General features: G+C 43.7%; 1 protein-coding gene across 1 annotated transcript in view; it reads left to right on the top strand.

Annotated features, from left to right (window-relative positions):
- Positions 1-11,292: 11,292 nt before the first annotated feature.
- PLCG2 (phospholipase C gamma 2) overlaps positions 11,293-25,782 on the top strand; it is a gene marked incomplete at both ends in the record, with an annotated part of 55,346 nt that continues 40,856 nt past the window's right edge. The window contains 3 exon segments of the mRNA XM_079541678.1: positions 11,293-11,406; positions 15,754-15,771; positions 15,773-15,995. Of these exon segments, the coding sequence (XP_079397804.1) occupies positions 11,293-11,406; positions 15,754-15,771; positions 15,773-15,995 (355 nt within the window).

Genomic DNA, 25,782 nt, shown 5'->3' with positions numbered 1-25,782 from the left:
ATCCTATAGTGCTATGGTGCTATGACTCTCTGATTCTGTGATTCCAGGTGTGTGCCCCACAGCCACGTGCAGTATTGCCCACGAGGCGCTGCCATGGGACAGCTGTGCTTCCCACCAGGTTCACCACCACGTGGCAGCTGTTGTTGCAATCCCTGCCCAACCATTTGAGCTTTCAGCACCGAACTAGGAACTGCCCAAAGCTGCATGCAAGAAGTAGGTCAGTGGAGGTAGCAAGAAAAGGCACTGCTGCAGTCTTGGTGCATCACCAGGGTCCAGTCCTGCTCCTTCTGGCAGAGCCAGGTGTCCATTTCTAAGCCTGGGGGGACTGATGGCATTTCAGAGCAGTGGGTGAGCACTCACATGAAATCACCTGTGTGAAAGTGCAGTGCAGGCAATGCTAGCTGTGCTGCACTGAGATCACTGCAGACGTGTTATTTTGGGACAGCATTCACACTGTGCTCCTTACCCAGACAAAACGGCGATTGACGTCATTTTTTCCATAATGTTGCTTTTATTTGAAATCATATCTATACATCTTGTACAAATCAACCTAATAATAAGCGCTCGTGACAGATTCTACTTATGGATTAGTTTTGGAATTTAGTTTCTAGACGTGATTTGACTTCAGTTGGAATTACATCCATAAAAGGGCTGCAAAAACAGAGGGCAAATGCGAGAAAATAGGATTTTGTCTATAACTCAACATATTTGTTTGTGGAACCCTTAACGATGTTTTAATCTTCCATGTGAAAACTGCCTCATCACCTCTTGATTTACAGCATTTTCCCTTGCCTTTCCTCTCTACTACTCCGTTGGCATTTCTTACGAGGCAGGTATTGTCAAACCTCTTTCTTCAAACATATAATAACCACCTTTTGTATGGAACAGGCATATAAATTACTCAGCTTATATGACAGAACAGAAAATAAAGAGCTGAATATCTGGCAGAGATGCCAGAGAGTGATGTTATTATAACCTTCCTATGGAAGATTTGCCAACAGCAAGTTACGCCTTGGTGAAATAACCAATGACAATGTTTGCAGGAGAAGGCTTTATTACACCAAGTATTAAGAAGCATCGTAGTATGTTGTACTTGCAGACCAATCTCACCTCTCTCATCAAGATGTTCAATAGCAACCCTTGCTCATAATAGATGGGATTTATAGCTTAAATGGACCACAGGTGTGGAAAGACAAAATCACAGGGTTTTGCTTGTCAGTTCTACAGCCTGCTTGCGTAGACCTTCATGGGAATTTTCCTACATTGCTTTTTTGGTTGTTTTTCAAATGAAAAATTTGAAAATGTGCAGTTTTTCAGTTTTCCCTTAAGCAAATGACACCAGGATCAGAGTAGTTCCAAGGCGGAATGATCCAAAGGAAACCAAATCACAGTGCTTGATGTTGACCAGTTTAAAACATCTGCCCATCTTTGCTGGTGCTGCCATCAGACATACGGGCTTCATGCCCAAGTGCCTTGCCCCCTAGAGCTTCTGCACTTCCCCAATAAGCTGTAGGCATCTTCTGGCCGGAGCAATGCAGCCCATGCCTGCAGCCAGCAAACAGAGAGCCCACCTGCACCATGTGGTAGCAAGGAGCAACAGCAGCAGCAGCTCCTTCTGCTTAGTTTGCTGGCAGGTGGCAGCAAGCAGCTGACCTTGGGTGGATGGAGGCTTAGGGTCAGCCTGGCTGGAGCAGAAAGAGCTGGGAGCTCTTGTTGGTGCTCGGTGGCGATGTGCAGTGGGTGCAGTGCTCCATCTCCTGGCAGCCGCTCTGATATGCAAGGGAAGAGCTCCAGCTCCAGCTGTGGTTTGGCCTGGTGAGATGCTGCGTGGCAGCGTTTCTGTCTTCGTAAAATAATTGCTGAATCCAACATTCGTTGGTCAGGTGCAGCTGAAATCTCAGTGCTGAGCTCTCTCTGACCAAAGCACGGAAGCCCCATGAGGGTTCTGGCTGCTCTGTATCATTGCCCCCTGGTACAGCCACCCAGCCCTTCCTGTTTGCTTATGGTTTTCATGCCTTTATAAATATTTGCTCATCTGTTTTAGGGAGGATGAAAACGTGCAGGCTCACTCTTTGCTTTAGGTAAACTTTCTGCTAAAAATCAACCGGTGCGTGACAACAGGGTGAGAGGGAAATCAATTCTCAGGTAGATTTTCAAACATTACCATTTTCCTGTTCACCTGCTGATGTTCAGTGAGGGAACGTGAAATCGGTGGCTGTACTCGAGCTGCCTGCACACGGCCAAGCACGATCTCTGCTGCCCTCACACGGCGCAATCGGGGAAGGAAACTGGAAATGGAAGCTTGTGAAAGGGTCAGTGATGTGAAGCACACAAATGCCAAATCACCCTATCGTGGGACATGGGCCGTGCTCACAGATAGGTCACATATGCAAGAGCAGATTTGAGGAGATAAGCTGCTAACCTAGCCTATCTCAAGCTGGCAGATTGGAGAAGCTGAGCTAATAGCTGAGTTTGCTCTTTAATCCATCTTTGCTGTAAACTATCTTGAAAGATCACCAAGCTCTATGCAGGCTGTGAGCATGAGCTAAATGAGAAACACTCACCAAGTCACTGAGAAATACAGGAAGACAAGATTCCAAAGCCCAAATAGCACAGTGCTGGCATGTCTGTACAAAGTGCAAGGCAGAAGGAAGGCAGCCCTCACTTTCTGGTGCCAGGCAAGCAGAAAGCTGGCTGTTAATCTGGATTAGTTCCTGATCCAGTGCACTGTACAAATGCTGTGTCAGGGAAGGCTGCTCACAGCAAGGGAGAAAGGAAGCCTGCTTCTTTCTGTATTTTTTTTTTCTTTTTCCAGTTTCAGCTGAGCTGTTTTGCACAAGGAGATACTTCAGTGTCTCTTGGGGTGTTCAGAGGTTTCCAGTTTTCCCCCAGAAGATCTCATTTTAAACTGAGCTACCAGAAAGTGATGGTGCGATGCAAGGGGATCTGTGATCCTGAGCTGGCTCCAGGGGAGGCTTATCCACCTGAAGGTGTTAGCTTAACACAAACCCAACTGCTGGGAAGGATCTTTCAGCAGTTGCAGGCTTGGGATGCGTGCCTGGCTGCCTCTGCTCTGCAGCCAGAGAAGACCCTTGGGAAGAGCAGAGGTCAGTGGTGAAGGTGGGGTGAATGTGGTCATGTCGTGCAATTCCGTCTCTGTGGGTGTGCCATGGAAGGAAAGAGCTTGTTTTGCTGGCTGCTGTGAGGTTTTCCAGCTGCTGGAGGGCTGGAGCTGACCCTGTGTTGGTTGCTGCTGAGTGTCTGGAGGTAGAACTCCTAACGCAGTTACACTCAGCTGCTAAATTATGTGAGCAACTAGTCTGAAAGCACAAATAAGGGTGCTTAGAAGACAAGCCAGTGACTTGCAAGCTTCTGTTGAGGTAGCAACACTTACACTAGAGGAATTCCAAGCAGAAAGTCTGCTAGTACTGGATGCAGGCAGTGAGTGGCATCGTGGTATTGTGGATGGAGCAGTGCAGCAAGTGATGGCACACAACAGAGGCAGAGCAGAAAAGCAGCTGTGCTTTCCCCTGTGAACTGAGCTCTGTACCTTCTCTGTTGTTCTTAGAAATGGCCAGCACAGGTCATGAGTGCGTCTGAAGAAGGACAACAGAGCTGGTGAGGGCTCTGCAGCGCAGGTCTTATGAGCAGTGGCTAAGGGAACTGGGATGGTTCGGTTTGGAGAAAAGGAAGCTCAGGGGAGACTTCTCTGCTTCCTACAGCTGCCCAAAAGGAGGCTGTGGAGAGCTGGGGTTGGCCTCTTCTCCCAGGTAACAGTGGCAGCACAAGAAGGAATGACCTCAAATTGCTCCAGGGAAGATTAAGGCTGGATATTAGGAAACATTTCTTCTCGGAGCAGTGACGCAGTGGCACAGCTGCCCAGGGAGGTGGGGGAGTCAGCATCCCTGGAGGTGCTCCAGAGCTGTGGGGATGTGGTCAGTGGGCAGATGGGGGTGAGCTGGGGTTGGACTTAATGATCTTAGTGATCTTTCCAACGTTAATGGTTCTATGAGCCTGATGATGATCGCCTGGTGCACTTGGACTCACTGGTTTAGCATTAAAAGAGTGACTGTAGGAGGTGCTAAAAGAATGGGTATGGATTCTGGTGCGTGTAATAAAAGAAGTGTTGGGGGGTGTGCACATAGCACTTGTGATACTTCAGGTACTGCGGATAGAACTTTACGGATCTGAATCACGCAATGTCTTGGTGAAGGTGATGATGGCAGAAGGGAAGGGAACCTGAGCTGCCCACACAGACAAATGGGAACTTTGGCCCAGAGCACAGAGGGGTGTCTTGGATAGTATTTATCTGTGCATCTCAGTTTTACGGCCCTGGTTGCAGAATATTTGCACAGTGACATTTTTCAATGATTTCTTTTTTTTTTTTTTTTTTGGCCTACATTCCTCTCCTCCGTTCAGAAAGCCGAACTCATACCAGTGTAACAAAGCAAACACCTTTCCTCTAGGAAGGGAATATGGTAAGAGGAGCTGTACCTGAGAGCTGGGGGCAGGAGGGGCTGGGCTGGAGCACGTCTGCTGCTTTGGGCTGCCAGGACACAGCCCATAACTTCTCATCCTAGGAAAAGCAATGGAGGGATGTATAAATGTAATGGGAGATAGATGAGTAGGAGCACGACTTGGACAGCCTCCTTCTGTGTTGTATTCTCGACGGCAGTGCCAGCATATCATCCCCTCTGATATGTTTTATTATCTGTAAGTACATGATAAGGCCTGTATTGTTTTAAAATTCAATTTATCACGGTAATTTCAAACCCCACTGCTTAATATTGACTTTCTTTTTATTACATAATCCTTTGCCTTCAGGAAACCAGCAAAAGCAACATTAAAGTTGATAAAAACAAGCAATGTTTTAAAACATTCTTTTTTTTGCTAACACGATTCCATCGTATGGTGGCTGAGAAACCAGAAACACAGCTGAGTAAGCTGGCATACTGGCCTCAGAACTACAAATGGTTTCTGCAGTGTTGTACTCTCTCAGCTTTAGTTTCAAATGAGCAAAGAAAATGAGCCTAATGATGTCTGCCCCCATGGGCAGCAGTGGCTCGATGGTGGTCCTGGATCTGGCAGTGCTTCCAGTCTGATCTGATGCTGCAAAACCGCAGCCCAGCCTGAGCTATTGCTCTCAAGGACCCTAGCAAACCCTACAGAGATGGAGTGCTTGTGTTTGAGGTTTGAGAGTATGTTTTCAGAACAACAAATCAGCTGCTGAAACGTGCCTACAGTTTCTAAACAAACTTCCTCTGTGAGTAAACTAATATTGTAGCCTTGGCAGATCTCTTTTCTCCCTCTGTAGCAGCCCAGCATTCAGTGCAAGAAGCATGGCCCTTTTGTCCTTGCCTTTTCTAAACAAAAACACATCCAGGAGGATTCTGTGATTCTATGATTCTGTGACTGCTGGCCTTCTCCGTCTCAAGAGAAGACTGATTACAGAGCACAGTCATTGTGCCCTGCTGGAACAAGTCTGTCCCCAAGCCATTTGTCTTTGCTTCAAACAGTAAAAATGAAAAGAAGGAAAGGTCAAAGCAGCACGACATGGGAGCTCTACACACACTGAGAAGCAATTGCATTTTGTTTTATCTTCAGCTGATGCAACTTCTTCTGTAGAGCCTGACTTTCGATACAATGATTAATTAGCCCCCTTTTTTTTCTCCTTGCAAATCAATTGTGATGTGGCTTAATTCATTTTCAGGTATTCATAGCTGCCTCAGCAACACAGATTTTCTGTTTCCCTCCACCACAGTAAGAACCAGCCTGCTGACCAGGAGGATTCTTCGGTCAAATTTGAAAGCACACATTGCTTTGGGTAACAACCAAGTCAATTTTCCAGCTTCCTCATCAGAAGTCAGATGTAACCAACCCGTGCTACATGCAGCTTGAGTTCCAGGTATCTCAGCCAACCATGCTGCTCAAGGACTATTGCTGAACTCTTCTGTGTGTTTTTATTGCATTCATTTTTCATGAGCACCTACAGCAGTAAAGATTATCAGCTAGCTTAAGGTTAATAGGTAACGATCATGAAAGGCCAAATTAAAAGTGGTTTCATAATTTAAAGACATACAGCCAATCCTCTTTTCCTCCATTTGCAGTGTTCTTAATGCCAGCTGTCAATTTGTGTTCTCAGATACCTTCGCCCTCTTCTTATCTTCATGAGCCAACCCTGAAACTGCTTCCCTCTTTGCTGCACGTTTGCGTTCTTGCAGATCAGGATGATTTTATGGCACTTGCACACACTTGTGCCAGCACCAGACACCAGGGCAGAGCTGCAGACAGGGGCAGCAGGAGAAGGAACTGCCTGTTTCCGTTACAAGTGCTGGGTGAAAGCTCCACTCCAAGTTGTATTCATAGAATCATAGAGTGGTTTAGACTGAAAGGTGAGTTCTAATTTTGCATGTTTTTAATCTAAGAAAATGGTTTTCTTGCTTGCGTTTGGTTCCTGAGAGCAACATATAATAAAAATATCTGTCTTTTAAATACCCAGCCCCAGACTTCCTGACTGACCCACTGCAAACCTCTGCGGCTCTGCACTCATTATTTCCTCCCTTTGAAAAAAAAAAAAGAGAGAGAGAAAAAAAGCACAGACAAACCCACGATCTGGCAACACCTTGCTCTCCCAGTTAGCTCACCTCTCATTTTCAAGCTGCTCTTAACAAGCCAGAAAGCTAAAGAACACCCACTTCTCCAGCCTGGGTCCTGATCTCCCCACCAAAGAACTCTCTGATATTCCCTGTAGGAGGAGGCTGAAAACCTTCTGTTTTTCTTTCCCTGTTAATAGGAATTTCCTTCTGCTGTATTTTTTGCTTGGCTGTTTTCTTATCAAAATCCATCCTTTCTGCAACAATACTGCTCTTGCAATGCTAGGAGTGACAGTGGAGTTTGTTTTTAATCTGTTCAACAGCTGAGATTTATTTACAGATATACCTACGTATACGTGTTTACTTGTAAATCTATAACATCTGATTGCTATTTGAGTACAGATCACTAGAAAATTAGCATTATTCAGCTTCAACATTTTCATTGTATTCAATGGGAACAAATTTTGGTCAGAATTATGTTTCCTTTTTCTTTCAGCCTATTTCCAGCTGAGCTGACAAGCAAGGAGTTGTCCTCTGGCACAGCCTTGAAATCCCAGTTTCCATGTGTAGCTATTCGTTTCCATACAGCATGAGGCTGAACGCAGGCTGTTTGCTAAACGCACACCTCAAACCAGGAATAAGAGCTTTTAATTTCCTTGTGTTCCTTTCTGGATTAAAGATATGAAATGTTTTACCTCAAGCTCAGCTGCTGGCATTGGCAGAGCCCACGAAACTCCCAGCATTTGTCAAAAAAGTGAGTTATGATCCCTTTTGGTTACAGACATCTAAAAATCAGGAACAGAGGGCACTGCAAGGGCTTACAAAGCAGAAAGCAAAGAATTGAAAATTTGCCCAGAGAACACGAAACCTGTTACAATTGCTGCACCTATCTCAGGTTGGGCATTATTAATGAGTTATTAATGTCTGATGCTAGTGGCACATCATGAAAGAGCTCAGCCCATGAAGATTGTAATAGTGTCCTGCTAGTTAAAAATGACATACTTCATGTGTTCCACTTTCCTTCTCATAACTTCCTTTTTTTTTCTTTTTTTCTATTAGTGACAGCCAGAACCAAATCTGTGCTCCTGAAGGAGGAAGAGAGCATCATAAAAGGTGGCAGGTTTATTTAAATCACATTTAGTGTTAACAAACAGCTCAGGCTAGTGAAAACACGATTAGAGATTTTGTATGCTTAAGGGCTATTAACAGCATGCTTCTACCCAGGTGGAATCAGAGTACAAAGAGGAAGAAACTTCCATTTGACGCTGCCTAGCTAATCTCAGCAGTACATCGCTCGTTACTGTGCCCAGGATTGAAGGTGAGCTCTGTAGCGCTGCCTTTGAGACTCAGTGGGGCAGCTCTCCTTCACAGCAACGGGGGCAAATAATCCCAGGTGTGTGGCAGGAAGGCTCTGGAGTGAAGACTGTTGGGTTTAAATTACCCAGTTTTCCATGTTCTTTTCTCTGTTGGAAAAGTTCAACTGTAACATTTGCTCTTGAAAGAGTTCACACAATGTATAAATTTAGATTTTTCAGTCAAATGTTGCTGATTGAGAAAGTGTTGGTAGAGTCGGTACTTCTAGATGTACCGCAAAGTGTGTGAATTCATTGCACAAATAAAATGTGCTGGGAGGTGCAGGAGGCTTCTTACACATGGTTTTTAATGTATGTGAAATAATATGACTCTACCAACGTATGAAAGCATGGATTTGGGAAATGGAGCATGTCATGTAATAGGTGATATACGTCTGAATTTCTGAAAAATGGGTCCTTTGCAAAGGCTTTTCTGAAGAGGTGAAGTTAAATTGAGTTAGCATGGGTACATGAGCCTCAGTGGAGTTGCACAGGTTGCAGTGTAAGCTAGCAGAGCACACTGCAGACACTGACAAGCAAGAATACAAATTTATTCAGGTTTTTAGTCATTAGTAGATACATTATCTGTATTTTCTCCTTCATTTACCCCCTCCTTTAAATTATTAATAAATATGTTAGTAAGACTGGGCCCCCATGCCAGGGTCTGTCATACCTCACTCAGTACCAACTCCCACCTTGATCTGTTGACGTACAGATCTCTCATGCTGTATGTCAGGAAGATGCTTATCATCACAAGTAGAACAGAAGGTTTTGACCCTTTTATGTGACTCACTCAGTTATAACTACAGTGCATAAAGATAACAGCCGTTGCGATTATGATTTGCATTCTATGCAACCATGCTGATCCTGGAGATACACCAGATGGATGCTCTTCCAAGGCACACGTGCCTGCAATGCATATCCCAGCCGAGTCTCTCTCATCCTACCCCTATTCAGAAAATAAATCACTCAAGTACCTCACGAAGTTTTCAATCTTATTTTCATTTCAGTGAGATTTTGATGTGTGCTTTGCACTATTTCATGCCTATCTGTAAATAGCAATGTGCTCTTCTCGTTCCACAGCTCATGCTAAAGCTTTGGTTGTCTGGAGGGCTCTCCAAAACTTTTCTGATGTAGCGTGGTACAGATTAAAGGTGATCTTTGCATGAGTGAGCACTGATGCAAGAAACTTCTCTTCCCTTCCTGTGTGCCCTGAGGGAAGGCCTTGGCCAATAGTAAATCCTTGCAGTCAGCCATGGAAAGAACAACAACAACAACAAAAAAGACTGGGCTATGTCTTTCTGATGGTCCCATAGGGACTTCCACCTGCATCAGCAAAGTCAGTGTTAAGAAGGTTTCAGCAGGATGAGAGGAAAATGGGAAGCTCTCAGTGTTGCTCCCACAGCATGGTGCTCCATCAGGACCAGCAGCCTGTGGCTTAAAAACCACAGGAGGAAAGTTGTAGTGGTTCCATGTCCTGCTGAGACCTTGTTGAGACTGAATTGATCTCTACTGATGGTGCTGGAGAAGAGCTGCTGGCACTGGGGCTGTGGAGGAAATATCTGCAGTGCCTCACGTTTCAGCTGAAGGTATGATTGCTGGCCCTATAAGTATAGTGGTGTTTTGTGTAGCCAAGCAAACCAGCCCAAGTCACTGAGCAAGGAGTTAGCAGGTGTGCAAAAAACCCACACTTAGTTCATGTGTTTTTACATCTGCTTTTAGTCTTGTATCGATCAGCCCAAATCACATGACAGAGTTTCTGCTAAACTGGAACTTTAAAAAAACATGGTTCTGAGAAATGAAAGTTTTCTTCTGCAATAGGGAGTTTCGCTGTGAGGAAATGCCATTCCTCACAGTACAGGAGGTCATGGTGTGAAGCTTGGGGATGTGCTCTGCCCCAGGCTGGCTGCTGCTGGGGACCTCTGCAAACCTCCCTCTCCACACCTCGATTCCTTTGGAAACGTGAAAAAAATAATTTCTATTCTGTTTTAAAAAATGTTTTGACACATGCAAACGAAAACTGCTGCAGAAATGCTAAGGGATGTTATTGTATCAAGTGTACGAGGACAGAGGGCAGTAATTTCTCAAAAGATTTTTTAAATGTAGAGCCTGCAAGTAACGAGGGGCAAAGTCAGTGAACCGAGAAGCAGCTGAATATCGCACGGCTCAGATCTTGCAGCAGGCCAGCCAGAGCTATGACCTCCCTTCCTTCCTGTCAGCTTGTTGCTAGCTACTTCAGTTTACCTTAAATCAATATTTATTATTTACAATATTGTGATGGTGACAATAATTTACCAAAGTTATAATGAAAATATTTTAAGAGTGGAACCAAGTGAGCACCGGAGCACTTTTCATGAGAAATGCACTTTGCCAGGAGCCCAAACTCCACCAAGCTGAGATGTGCTGAGGCTGTTGCAGCTATCAGTGAACATGCTTGAAGGTGGCTGCTTGGGAAGTTCATTATTTGAGTTGTGCAGCTACAGCTGGACAATATCCTCCAAGTTCCTTGTGCTGATGGCTCTTCAATTTTTATTTCCAATGGGAATCGACAGGATAAAACTATTCAACTTTGTCCTCTGCACAAAAGCTTTATTTTCTTTGTGGCTCCTGTAGTAGCTGGCACTAGTTTTGTGACCATTTTTTATTGCATGCAGGAGGCCACCTGGCCAGGCCTGCGATCCTCTTTGACGCCTTGCTTATTCTTAAGGGGAAGTAATCAATTCAGCTCCAAATAAGGCAGTAGGACAGGGCTGAACCTTTCGATACTGTAATTAAAAAGTGTCAGTGTCAATGTCCTTTTTGAGGTATTTATGACTGAAGTGTAAAAGCCTTCAAGTCAGATGGCAGGAGCTGCTGATTATGACTTTTAATCTTCTGTCTGATGGTGAGGGCAGCCAAGTACTCGTGCTTCTGGGTGCGCTGAGCAACAGCCAATGTTTCCAAAAGTCACTATTTTGCTGCGTCTTTTTAAAGAATTGCTTACCCCATTTATATGTCTATGTTGATATGGTTTTGTTACAGCAATTCTCAGGATTCCACGCTAAAACGCTCCACTGAAGAAACGATTTTCTTCCACAGGTTATTTCCTTTTACACAGCTCTCCAGCTGTAAGAGTTCTATCAGTGAAGCCCGAGGTTGCGCAACATTGGGAGCTGGTAGGTTTAATCTTCCTTGCAGGACAACCACACTGAAGCGCATCTACACGTGAGGCTGCTACATTTTGCAGTGCTGCTTCACTTCTGCAGCAAAGACTATCACAAAGATGGTCAACTCCGTGCCTGTGTGGCTTGCGGGTTGCTCAAGGGTGGTTCCTGTGCTGAAGCGATGATGTATGACTGGTGAGGAGCATGCTGGTACTGAGCCCCGTGAAGCAGAACCAGGAGGGGCTGCTGGGGCTTAGGTTCACCGCCAACATACCCACATTAACACTGGATTTGACAGCTGGGATTTGGAGAGCAGAGGTACAAGGTTTTGGGCTTTCTTCTTTTTGTGGTGGTTTTGTATGCACTCTTCGGTTCCTGGTCCTGAGAAGTTGAAATTATTAATCAAAACCAATCGGGCTGCAAGCTGAGGTTGTTGTGGTGTAATGGACGCGGATCCCATTCAGTGAATCTTAAGCCTTCCACCTAAAGTCACCCATCATCGTTTATTCGGTGCTTAGGTTGATGACCCCTGCAGAAAGCCCATCGCTACTCCTCACAGGGGCTTCTCAGGGGGCCGCGGCAGCTTTATCCCACCTCAGAGGGCGGCTGAGGGCCAGCGGGCAGCAGGGAGGCGGGACGGCATCCGCCCCGCGGGCGCTGAGGGGACGCGGGCGCCGGCGGACGGGAACCCGATCGGGCAGCGCCGCCCGCCCGCCCCGCGCACCAGGAGGTGGCCGCCGGGGTCACGTGGCCCGCCCCTTCCCGGGTAGAAGCAGAAGTGGGAGCCCCGGAGAGACGCGGCCGGGCGCGGCGACACCGCCGCCACCAGCAGCCCGTGTTGACACCGGCAGCGCCCAGCGCCGCGTCGTCCGCGCGGCCGGCGGAGGTGAGGCTGCTGGGCGGCCGGTGGGCCGGCCGTGCGTGGGGCGTCGTGGGCAGCGGGAGGCGGGCGGGGACGGAAGGTGCCGCGAGGCGCTGCGGGGAAGGAGGCGAGGATTCGGGGGGCTCGCAGAGGGGACGGAGCCGCCCGGCACCCCGCGGTGGGCTTGCTGGTCAGCGCTGCTGGCCGGTCTGCTGGAGGGGGAAGAAGCCCTGCGCGGCTCGGCTCGGCTGAGGGCCGCAGCCTGGGCCCGCCTTCGGTCCCTAGCAGGTGTTCCTTGCGGCCGAGCGCTTTGGTTCCCCCTGCTCGGCAAAATTCCGTGCAAACAGCCGTCTGCTGGTTGCTAGTAATTGTTAGCGAGGTGGTGCTGCTGCTGGTGCTGCGCCCGGCTGGCTGAGCTGCTGTCCTGAGGCAGGGCTGGGGCAGAGCGTGCAGCGACGCGTGCAGAATGGGGCCGGCAGCGCCCAGAGCTCATGGGAAAGTGTAGAAATTGGGGCGAGTCTGACTTCAGATTCCGCTTTTTGAGCGACCTTTGTGTGCAGGGAAGGCACCTGCGGTGTCCTGTGGCTCAGGAGCGGTTCTGCTGTGCTCATCTGAAGCGTTCATTGCCAACCTGCACATCTGTAATTTCACCTGTCTGCAGCTCTTTCTGTGTTTTATCGAATGTCTACATAGTACAAATTGTAGACTGATCTTTGGATAAAGGTTTGGTTTTGAAATTGAGAAGTACTAGCACTAAATAAGCAGGTTCTTGGATAGCACCAAGTACATCTTTCTCCATGTCTGTGTTCACTTGGCTCTTTGCAGTGGGTCTTCCTGACCTTTTTGGTACAAAGTGTTCAGGCTCTTCACTAAAAGGCAACGTAGAAATTACTGTTGTGTCACGACACAGTAAGTAATGGGTAACGCCGATTCTGCTTTTGATACAGGACAGCATTGAAGTTTTGCTCCTGTGGTGCTTACAGTTGAAGGGAAAGAGTCATATGTTCATGTCTGTGCCTAAACCAGATCTTGTATGTTATGTGATCAACTCTTTGAAAGGGTAGATAACAGCAGGACAAGGGAATATGGTTTTAAGTTGAGGGAGGGAAGACTTAGGTTGGATGTCAGAGGGAAATTCTTTACAGAGAGAGAGGTGAGGTGCTGGAACAGCTGCCCAGAGAGGTTGCGGATGCCCCATCCCTGGAGGTGTTCAAGGCCAGGTTGGATGGGGCCCTGGGCAACAACCTCGTCTAGTATTAAATGTGGAGGTTGTTGGCCCTGCATGTGGCAGGGGGTTGGAGATTCATGATCCTTGAGGTCCCTTCCAACCCTGGCCATTCTGTGATTACCAGATCACTCACTAAATCATTTAGACCTTTCTTTCTGCTTTAGGCTTCAGGAACTTTTCCGTAGAAGAGCAGTAATGCTTCTGCTTCGCACAGAGGTGTCTTGTAGCTCATGGTCCACTGATTTAGAGGCAGCCAGGTACTGTGTTGATGAGGATTATAATGGTGTTCTGCTGGGTGAATGGGTAGAAATATTGTAGGTTCAAGTCATTGTGCAGTGAAGGTTGTAAGAATGCCGAAGGGCACATACTTGTGTGTAGGAGGCCTCTTAATGTTGAGAAGGTTAGGTCTGGTATCATGTGTTCCATTTGTTCTTTTGGGAGGTCTGGTGTGTTCCATGGTTAGGAAGCTTTCTGTGGTGTTTGTTCTAAATTATGGAACAGGTAAACGGATGATAAAGGGATGGTTGGTTAGGTTGATGAAGTGCTATGATGTTCTTTTCTTTTTTTTCTTACTGATGAAGTTGGTGTCCTCAGCTACAGTGTTGCTTCACTGTAAGTTAAAAGCTTGGCTTCTAGCTTAAGATTTTAGGTAGGCTAAAAGCAGTGTTCACTTTCTTTTTTAAAGAAAGAGCTACTTTAAAAGAGGAAGTCCAGTCTATTATGTTCAGCGGAAACTGCTTAAGAAGCCACCTCTGAGAGGCAGTTCCTTTGTTATTAAGGGGCTAATCCCTTAAAAAATGCTTCATTGCCTTTTATTAATTAGTATGTTTAGAAGTTCCTTTTTGTGTTCTTTAAAGACACGTTTCATTTTACAGTTGCAACACAGTATGCTTTTTAAAGACTTATTTTTTATTTTATTTCTGTTCTCCTTGTATTTTTGTCGTTGTAGCTGGACGACTGTGCCTAAATTGCTAGATGCAAACTGGTGATGATTTCAGTGACAAGCTGGATTTGTTCCAGGGAGTCAGAAAGGATCAGCCGCATTCTGACTGAAATCTGCCACTGTGTACAATCCTTAAAAGTTGTCCAGAAGTCTCAGTTGTAGCATTGGCATATATGTATTTTTTAAAGTAGTAGTAGGACAATGGAGTACCCTTTTCTTACACAATAACAAGCTAATTAAACATGGTATAATCTGTGTGACTCTTTGCAGAACACTAAATGGGCTTCAGGTTCCGTGTAGGCAAAGCAGAAGAGGCCACTGCAGATAAGAAGGGCCTCGTGTTTGCTTCTCTGATAGCCTAAAAAAACACAGCCCAGTGTTCATTGAAGTTGTAGATTTTAAAAAGAGATTGGGAAGATTGCACTGGACCACTTCAGAGCCTGACAGATGGGACTGAAACTGGTTAGTGACAGCACTGAAAGACAGCTCTGTGGTATTGATGAGAGAGCAGAAAAGAGAGCTCCTTAGTGAAGCACACATCAGGAGACTGACATGGGGTGAGGGGGAGGAGGGTTGGAAGAAGTTAGCAAGGGGGAAGCGAGAAGTGACACGGACAAATTAGTTATCAGTGTAGAAACTGAAACTGTGATGGAGAGTAATGGGCTGAGGAGACAGGAGGAGAACAGAACAGCAGGGATGCTGTGGCTGAGGGAAAATCGTGCAGGATGCTTAGACCTGTCCTGCCCAAGGGTGAAGTTAAGGGGAGTCATGGGGAACTGCGTGGCAACAGTGGCAAAAATGGTATCACTTCTTTGTACGTGGATGATAGAGCAGGGTCTAGGGCTTTCTGTTTGTAGATAATCCTGCTGAGAAGTAATCAAGCTTGTAATTCGCTGTTAGGTTTTTGGAATTCTCTGCAAGCAGGAAATTAATGCTTCTGTATTAAGACAAGGCAAGGAAAACAGCAAACCTGCTGCAGTTCACCAGGGGCGCAGCATTTTGACTGTCTGAAGTTGGTACTGTGAATGAAATAATAATAAAAAAGAACAACTAAGGGAGAGGAAAAAGGTTTTGATTGTGCTTCAAATGTTGCAAGTATTATTAAATATTATTTTCCATATTGATATCTTGATTGTTAATACTTAGGACAAAATCATTTTCCAGATATTCTTTGCAGTTCCACAAGTTAAGTTACCCTCAGTTTCAATCAAGAAGTGAAGATTTAACTTCTAGCATAACATAGAACTCACAAGGTTTTTATAGCACACAAGTCTACAGGTACTCTAAAACAATAAAGAAACTTCTGTAGGAATGACTGAAAACAGCCAGTTCTATCTCTGTCAAATAGAAAAATGTCCATGAACAGAGACTTACTCGTATTTTACGTGCTATAACATGGTAAGTAAAAACTGATCTGATACTTGAAAGGACCCTAAGCTTGAAGTGATACTTTTTTGATGTCTTACGAGACTCCTGAAGTCATCAAATCAAGATAAATATAGTCAGGGTTTGAGCTTCGTTACTCTATATATGGATCTACCAGTATCTTTAATTTTAATAAATGTGGTTTTAAAGGAATAAAAATACTGTCTTAAATACTGATTATTTTTTTTCCTCCTTTTTTCTTTTCAGCGCAGTGAAAACCATACAAGTTGGTTTGAAAAAGAAACCTAAAACAATGCCCAGAAAGAGTATAGATTATGGAGAGCTGCCGGAGTATGAGAAAAGCCAGATCAAAAGGACATTGGAGCTGGGAACTGTTATGACAGTATTCAGTATTAAGAAGAGTAGTCCAGAAAGGAGGACTATTCAGGTTATAATGGAAACCAGGCAGGTAGCCTGGAGCAAGACAGCTGACAAGATCGAAGGTTTCTGTGAGTATTTTCAAAGCGTCCATGAACTTGGAGTTTCTAATAAATTAATGTAATTGTCAAATATTTGTTTAGTGAGCCTTCATTAATATGATTAAGCTTTTGGCTAAGAAGAGTTTGGTAATTTGCCAAGAATGTGCTGAATAGTCGCAGTGCTGGTGAAGGATCTTCTGCAGCTCGTTAGTTAGATAAATAATGCTGTGCTTATATGTAGTTAACATGCTTTTTCTCTAAATCCTGCTCTCCAGTTTTTCATCTTTAAGTATGGTGGTGCTTTTGCTCTCTGCTATGAGTGACAACTATTTTCCACAGTTAAGCTCAAGAGGTCTCGTAGCTTAAAATGATCAGTTCTTCTTTACCTCTTCTTTCTCCAAAAGCAAAAGCTCCAAATAAAAGGAAACTGAATTAAAGTTTGTTTTCTTGAGGAATTTGCCGTATCAGGATAGGAATCATTATTTAGGACCATTGTTGGAAAGTACCAGTGTCTTGGGGGGGTGTAGGTGTGAGGTATAAGGCATGGGTTGAAGATCCTGAGTTGATGGAGCCTGTTTGGCTGATATCTAAACTGTCTGTAATTAGGTGGGGAAATAAAAGTGGAGTTTGTAGCTATATAGGACTGCAAAAGCCATGGTATAAAATAAAGCCATAGGACTGCAAAAGCCATGGTATAAAATAAAGTCAAACTAATTTTCAGTTCTTACTGAACAAGGCTGATATCAACCAAGCTCAGCCTGCAGTTTTTGGGATTCTTGCAGCTCCCATTGTTATAATGTAACTACAGCGTTTGCATATGAGCACATGGCAGCTATTTTATTTTACTTTTTTATTCTGTTGTGGACATGATTTTACTATGCAGCTGCTAAATGCCTTCAGTAAAGGAATTGAATTGTTTGTCTGGGTCACCAGAATCATTTATTGCTCAGCCTCAGATAATATGAGAAGCTCGGTGCTGAGTTTAGGAATTGAAATTGTGATAAGAAGTTGGAGTTTGGAGGTGGAGAATTCTCAAGGCTGTAGGAAAAAATTAAGTATAGCATGGGGAATCTCAGAAGTGAGACTAGAACCTGGTGAGAAGAGCCAGAACTCATGAGAAAAAAATTAGTCCAGGCCTGGGAGAAGGAAGAGGGGTTAAGAACATGAGGGAAACTGAGAATGAATTGAACTGGGGCGAGGGAAGAGGTCACAGATATGGAGGTGCGTGTGTGGGGGGGTGGAAATTACATTGTAATGTGGGAGAAACTGGGGAGAAAGAGAATGGGGTTTGACTGTTGATTTGTGGATTTTTAGAAACTTCTTTTTTGCTAAATCTACAGTAAGCTAAAAGTGCATCAGTCTGTGAGGTTGTGTAGATGAGCACTGAGAATGTACGTGGTTTTTGAATTGTCTGTGCAACATCATGTCATGCTACTTCCAAGCATTAAACTTCTACTTGTTACTGTTTCTGCTGGCTCCTGTCTGGTTCCTTGCATGGCCTGGATCTGCAACAGGAAATCTGCTGGAATGGAATGAAGGACTGGTTATCATGCGAATGGGTTTTCTCATTGGTGATGAAAATGTGCTTGTATGTAGTGATCTGCGAAAAAGCAAACAGATCTGGAAACGTTCATTAAGATTGATTAACTGTCTTGCTGTGCCTCAGTTACTCATGTAAATTGAGGGTAATTATCCCTTCCTATAATTATGAGTGTGAATGCAAGTACTTTAGTAGTTCTGATATGCTCAGATCCTGGAATGAGGCAAGCTGAAAATAAGTCCTGTGTAGAGGAGTAATTCGGTTATGAGAGCATGGCTTGAAGGTACCTGGTAAATAAAAGCTAGGGTGAAGCATGGGTTAGAACAAATTAGGAAATGCCCATGTAGTGGGTGAATAAGGCTTTAGAGTCCTCTGGCAAAAATAACATGGGATCATGGAGGAAAAGACTGCTGCAGCCAGTTGTACAAAGTAGCCAGACCTGAAGAGGTGTGTGCGTAGAACTACATCCCATCAATCAAATCACTTGCCCTACGCAGAGATGTTGACAATTTAAACAGAAGGTGAATATTGTGTTAGACTGACAGCTGGGTAATCCAGCAGGGTAATGACTTGCCTCCAGATGCACTGGTTACCAGCACAGGGAATTCAGCTGTAGAGCTTCAATTTATCCAAAGGCCCTCTGCCTGAAAGTTCCAGTGCTGCAGCAGGGATTTTAATTTGGCAACATGCAAGTGACCTTTACAACAATGGAAACTTTAGATCTGAGACCATGACCTACCGAGAGTATGTCATTTGCACAAATGTGCACAACATTATTAATACTTATTTATTTTAAAAATTAAAGAACCTTCCCTAACCCTGAGAATTATTTTGCAGGCTTTGCTTCAGAAAACTATGTGAACTGTTGGAAAGGTTCTGTCTACTTGAACTGAAAGCCACTGCAGCTTTAACTCGCTGGCAGTACTTCTGCTGAAGAGGAAGGAAATCTTTTTTTATTTATTTATTTAATAAATTTGCTATTGTGTCTCTTGACTGAGACTCAGGCTTCCTTTTTTGCTTGAAAATTGGAGTATTTATGGATTTGTACTTTACATGTATTTGGTAATTTAAAGCATAGGCTGCTTGAATACTGGTGATAAGGGGAATTCAAGTTTTTATTTCTCTGGAGCTGTACAGAAACAATACAACCAGTTTTATGATAAGAGAAAAATTGTTTCCACTTATGTGTATATAAATGTACACATGAATGACCCCAAATATTCACTGTTGAATTGTGTTGACCTTGTGAAGAATAAAAAAACCTTATACATTTGCAATGTATACATGTATTTAGTGGCAGAGGGAATTAGGATCTCAAGTTCTGCTATTCAGTATCCTGTGCTTTAATACTGAGTAGTGCTTTTCAACACATAGTTTTTATGATGTGAATTTTAATGGTTGCTATTTCCACCTGCCGCACTCCAGTAAGAATTGGTATTTATTAGGGGTGAGAGTAGAACAGTAACTGTAGCAGTTCAGGAGAGCATGGTAGGGATAGATACAGTAATCATTTACTGTGTCACTGTGTGTTGGATGCCTGTCTGCAGCCCTGGATTTTGGAAATAACTGCACAAATGAGTGGAGGTGATTCTGCTCCGTGCTTGTTGTGGCTGAACCCTCAGGTTATTACAAGGAACTTTTTCAGTTTGGTTAGTGTTGTTTTGCAAGGGATTTAAGTTAAGCCTCACACTAATGACTAGGCAGCAACTTATATTTGGATTAAATAGGTCTGCTCAGGAGAGATATAGGATTAGCTATGCTGATAGAAATGTTTAGACAACCCTGTGGCCTTCAGTGTGGTAGTTCTGCATGTTCTTAATTGCATTACCTGCAGAGAAGGCTATCAGCCTTTATGTTCAGCATGGACTTGGCTGCGAGCAGCCTGATCTAGCTATAGATGTTCCTGTTCATTGCAGGGGAGTTGGACTAGATGACCTTTAAAGGTTCCCTTCCACTCAAACTATTCTGTGATTCTGTGAAAGAGCTGCTGAAATCAGAACTGTTTCTGCTCAGTGTAGATGTGTTACTCTGGATGAGTAGGTTAAAATGGAGCTACTCTTCTTTGTAAAACTCCTAGTTCCAAGCCATTGCTGTGGTAACAAGTGATGATATACAAAGGCAAGAAAATCTGGTGTAAGCATTCTTCTTTGCTATGTGGCTTAAACTGCATAGTGCCAGAGTATTGGAGGTTTTCCAGTGGCCATCTGAGAGAGTTGGGTCACCAGATACAAAAGACATTTTCTAACAAAAGGAACTGGTGTGAAATCTCCGTATTGTCCCCTGTGCAAAATAGTGCAGGTGTCCTTGTAGTAGGCTATGCTGTTTCAACAGTAGATCAGGGAGCCAGATTTTCAACTGCTACATTCATGGAAGTTCTCTTACTTTAATAGAGCTTCTGAGGGTCTTGGTAACTTTTTTTTTAGCTTGACAGTTGTGTTGGAGCTGAATGGTGCTACACAGCTTCTCAATTTTGCAAGCACAAAGTCTTATTTCAGCTGGTGCTTCCTTTTAGCTCTACACATCAGGCTGTGCAAAACACACATCGTAACCTCACTGTTTCCCTTAGAGGAGCCTCATGTTCCACCTCTCCTTTTAGTGTCAGTCCTCCCTGCCCATCTGCAAGGGAGGGAAAGGTGCCCATTTGTGGTTGTCTTAATGCAGTGGACAACCTGTGTGCAGCTGTTCTTGAGTGATGGCTCAGTTTTCATGAGGACAATGTAGCTGTTGAGCTTGTCCAAGCTGTGGATTTTTCTCTATGTATGGAAACTCAGATCCTCTTGTGAGACTTCCCTTTCTTGGGTTTACTGTGGGTTTGCTGTTGGAACATGTAACATGTTGTAGGACCAAACACACAGATTAGGTGAGATGACTTCTTTATGGCCTGCAGTGTTTGAAGAGACTACTACATGAGTACCTTTCAAGAAAAAATAATGACAATTTGTCCATATTTTACATTCTTTGGAAGCATTAAGTTGTCTTTTAAATGGAAGGGGAAGGGTCAGCAATGGAAAGAGTGGAGTGGCCTGACCTGAAGTTTCCTAGGTTTAGTAAAGGTCAAGAAGGTTCCTAGTGCTGCCTTTCTATGTCATCTTATAGATGCCTTTCCTGGATTCGCTTGGGTCCAAGGAACCCATTGAGGAAAACTGAAATAGATAGGAGGGAGCAATGCACCTTTTAGAAGAGCTGTAATCACAGATGTTTGGCATGCAAGATTTCATTGGTGTATTAAAATTAATGCAAGTGACATGTGCTTCCTCACATGGGTCTGCAGAGAGCTATGCAAAAAGCTGAGGGGGACAAATCTGTGCTAGATATCACTGTGTTCATCCATGCTTGGACTTATTTTGTCATCTTGCTATAGTGCTGTACAGAGAGATGTTTCAGGTCCCCCTTCATAGCTCTGGAGTCATCTGAGGGAAACATTTGTAGGTGCAAAATGTCGGGGATTTTTCTTCTGCGTTCTACTTATTAAAGGCATTCATTTTTATTCTGCATTGTCCTCCATCATTTTAAACTACGAGGATAGTGTTTGCTAGGAGGGCTATGGGACTGCTTGTGGGGCTCAGAATATCAGAGCTCTCAATCCTAAGTTACCAGGCCATCAGTGGTCAAGCATTGATTTAACTTCTGATGAGAATGTTTTTGCCCTCGAGTCTTTTATTTATTTACTTCTTTTACTTCTTTTCCCTGTTGTGCTTTGTACTGCAGTGTGGTATTAACACATGTGCCTTGAATGAGACCCAGTATGACACATCCATGGATCATGTACCCATAGGTTTTAGTGGCCTATGACTGAGTTTATGGATTTGCAACTTCAGAAGTACTGATCTTGATGACTGGAACAGAGCTAAACTAATGTGTTATCAACACATCAGAAAATGAAGTTTCAGTTTCCTGGTATGGAGGGAATTGATTTGCTTATTTAATTTGTAATGGTTCTTTTCTGGCAAACGCTAATTTCTGCATGCTGTGTGCATGACTGTGAAGCTGTGACATTACTGTGATGCACTGCTCAGCATGTCACTTCCTGTAGTTCTGCCCTGTGGTCGTGGAGCATATAAACCCTTTACAGCAGTGCATGGGTCTGTGTGGTGGCTCCACTGTCGTCGTGCCTGTGCTGCTCTTTAAGCTCTGTCCTCTTTAGGTTGTTGCAGGCTAACTACACAATAGGTATGTTGAGTGTTGCTGTGGTTTCTGGGGTCACTTCTGCCTCCATGTCAGCGACCCTGCTGCTCTGTGTCTTTGCTGGGATAGCACGTGGCCCACAAGCAGCTGCACTGTCATAGCTGAGGTGGCAGCACGGAGAACTTCTCAGCAGCTGTGAAAAGCAGAGAGGAAGGAAAGGGTGACCAGGAGTGGGAACTGCTGATGTCAGTGTTCTGCCAAGAGATGTGTTTGGGGTCCAGCACCTGGCGTTTGCTGACTTGGAGTGTATTCAGTGCACCCAATATTTATTTGTGCCATGATGGACGTACTTAGATGCACGTGGATAAACTAAGGCACAAAGAGTTTATGGTATCTAAGTTGGTGTAGCAAGTACTTGAGTTGTAGGCCTTCTGAAAGGTGAGCTGGAATGGATATTTCGTTCTTTACTGATGGGAAGTGCTTTAAGGAGAGCTGTTAAGGGAAAGTTTGTGACAGCTGGAGTCTGATTAGTCACTGGAAAACATGGGAGTTTCTGCATGCTCCCCCATCAATCCTTGTGTGAAATGGTGATTCATAGCTAGGAGAATTTATGCTCTGAGATGTCCATGGCACCACCACAGCAAACAGGAATAAAGCCTGCTGAAACTGAGCTTTTGTAACTAATTATGTACTTTGGTTTAACAAATCTTCAGTCCAGATGTATATTAACGTAGCAGGAATACCTTATACCTTTTTCATTTTTAATTAACATGTAAGACTCACAGTGAATAATATTTTATTTTAGAATTCACATGAGCTGCTAATTTCATGCTATCTTTCTTCTCTTGATTTTTTCCTGCCATTTTTTTCCAGAGTTTGTAGAGCAAAATGGCTGTGGCTTTAATTCATGACTTCTTTAATACATTTACCATCTCAGGTTCACTGAATGTTACTAACTGAATTAGTTATTTGTCTAATGTGTGAAAATAAAAAGAATTATCAGAGACTGTTAAAAATCACTTATGCTTTACTTCCTGCTCAAATAGGAGATTTTTCAGAATTAAAAATCCATAAGTGGAATTTTCATATTTCAGGGATGTATTAAGAAAGGGGGTGAAAGAAACAAAGAACTAACTCAGTAAATTCATGTTGTACACAGAATTTAGACCTGTGAGTACTGCTCTGTTTCTTCCTTATCTGCAGGATTGCACTGTGTTTGTTTTCAGGTTTTGTCATACAGCCAAGTAGAAACCACATTTCTGCAGAAACGCTGCACCTGGATAATGATCAACATTCCCTGAAGCAGCAGTGCATCTATAATGCAGTCATGTAGATAACTGGAGCATAGCAGGCCAAGTGCAATTTACAGGTTGAGGTGAAATGCAGGGATGTGTAACTAATATAATGGCAAACTTATGTGCGCTGCCACAGATGGTGCTGTTCTAGCTAACAAGGTATTTATTTATTTAGATCTTTATTCTTGTATTTTGTGAATTTTATCCTGCAGCATGTTATCCCTGAGATCAAATTTTGCTGAATTTGCTTTTAGTATCCCTGCTAAAATGATGCGCAGAAGGAAGCACGTTCTGGTTCTGAGCATTCCTGCCAGCTGTCGGACCAGCAAGAACCTAAGAGGCTGTTTGTGGAAGTGGCTCGCATTCTTAAGCATAGTTGAGGGATTTTTTTTTCTTCGCCAAGTTAACTCGTGCAGTCATTTAATTGGTAAAATTTGAATGTCAAGGGGAACTCCTTCTGTTCTGGGAAACCTTTCTTTCTTTCTCTTTGGAGAAAATGGTATGAATGTTTACAGTACCTCCACCTTTCTGGGTGAAGTAGTGAATATCAACATATTCTGCAGAGAAGTGTGAAATGCTTCTTTTGGCTGCAATGTTAGACTTCATCTTGCTAATTTTCAGCTGTCGCTATTTTTTTCTCTCTAAATTTCTGTACTCTTTCAGCCATGTAGTTATAAGTAAACAGCAGGAACAAACATAACTCCCACTGAATGCTCGAGAATTGTATTCTGTCATTTTCGTTCTATTGTGCATTCTAAAAAGAACAAAATGTCATTGTAGAAGTGAATCTACTTCTTGCTCTTTGCAGAGTATCACTTCAGAAGGATATTAAAATTCACCTTTTTCTAATTTGAAACTGATGTGTTTCTGTTCTCCTACCTAGGGGATCTTCGTGTAAGCATCCAACTGAGAACTTAGACCATGGTTTCTGTGGTCAAATGAAAAAAAATGAATGTGTTTTAGCCTTTAGCTGTCTTCAAATCATTTTTCAGCAATTCAGTTCTGTGGTGTTTAATGCTAGCTTACAAAGACCAGAGTTCCTGCTGTGGCTGGCCAGTGAAATGGAGATCCAGCATGGTGATCTTTGCAGACCAGAGCTGCTAATAGGGTTGGTTGGAGTGAGTGGGGGATGTACATACTCCAGTATATTATACCCAAAGTCAAAGTTTTGCATGGCAACCTTTTTGTTTTGATTGACGGAGTAGAACATCAACTTCTACGGGCACCTATGTACTTTTTTCTCATTTTCTGAAGGTGCCTTTTTCTTTTTAATATGAAACCAACAGCCATTTGAGGTCTGTGGCCCTTTGAATTCAGAGCCCATCAAACTGAGAAAGGCTGTAACGTGCTGTTGCTCTGCTGAGCCGTCCAGCAGGGAGTTGTTAATCCACAAGGTGTAGCTATCATTGGTAGGATGGTAATTCATTGTTTCTGTAGATGGTGGCACTGTGTGACATGAGGACCCCTTGGGAAGGTACTCAGGTGCTGTGCCAAGACCCACCACACCATTTCTCGTGTTGCCTCCTTAAACTGTGCTTTCAGGTACTCCTGTGACTTAGCTGTAATTCCTTGGGCTACGGCATGTCGTATTCAATTTCACTATTTGTATGTGCTGAATCACTTTGCATACCACTGCTGTACTCACGTGCTTCAGCTTTCTTCCTTCATATGACTTTGCCCTTCTGTGAGAGAGGCCTCACTTTTTTCTCTTCAGAACAGTGCAGAGTGTTTCGCTGCTGTTTTGAATAAAATAAGAGACACACCTTGTGTAGTTAATCTTTAATTCTGTGAAACTGAGAGCAAAGTCATTGTCCTCACAAACCGTGGTGAAATCCATTTGCAAAAAGATACTGAAGGCCTTCTTCGTTCAATGGGTGCTCATTTGCACATTGCCTATCTGGAAGGAGGCAGCTTCTGCCTTTCTGAAATGAAACCTTCTTTAGAGTATTTTGTAATGCAAATTGTTGAGAAGATGTGGATTCTAAAAACTAGTTCTGAAATGCTTGTGCAGAACATTATTATGTATACACATAAAAATGCAAAAATAATGCCCACCCTTGTGTCTGGGTCTGTGCCGTTTGGATGATTAGAGTCCCTTATTTTCCCTTCTGAAACATTGCCAGTAGTTTCCTGGTAGACTTCTGGGGCCTGCTGTTGAAAATAGCTAATGAAGAAAATAATGCATTTAATGTATTATTGCATGTTTTCTTAGTGTGACCTTACATGGTCGCTTCCAGCTAACATATTACAGTTCTACTGTTAGCATTGGCTGATTTCAAGCACAGTTCCTTCGTGCAGTTATCTGCTTGGCCACTGAATAGTTGTGCTTCCTGCAAGCAATGAGTGATGTGTGAGTGCTAGGGCTGGAAGGAGGCAAACCATTCCCTTTGGGTAGCAGTTCTTGTTTGTTCCTGTTTAAATCTTACCTGGAATGGTCAGCACAGTGTTGTCATATACAACAATGTAATGTTTTCTGCAGTTCTGTTTGCGTCATTCCTGCACCTCCTAGTTCTGTCTTCCCATCTGCCTCTTGGGGAAGCTGAAAGAAAGGTAACAGCAATTCATGATTTTTGCTGCCAAGTTATTTGAATGAAGATCAGTGGAGATGTTATGGATCAGAAGGTGGTTGTTAAGTTTGTGGCTGTGAAGAGTTCTCGGAGGCATTCTTAGTTGCACAGTGCTGTTTAATCTGTGCAGTCTTTGGAAAGTTGCTGTGTAGTGGTGTAATGATCCACTGAATTACTGATTTACTAAACAGACACAGCATCAAGAGCAGACGTGCAGCTGCCACAAATGCAGTGCAAACTGCATATCCAGATAGGAGCCTGAAACAGAATGGGAACTGAGGGTGCCTTGG

This window comes from Tetrao urogallus, assembly GCF_951394365.1.
Source record: "Tetrao urogallus genome assembly, chromosome: 12".
Taxonomy (NCBI): Eukaryota; Metazoa; Chordata; class Aves; order Galliformes; family Phasianidae; genus Tetrao; species Tetrao urogallus.
This window is presented reverse-complemented; position numbering and strand designations above follow the sequence as displayed.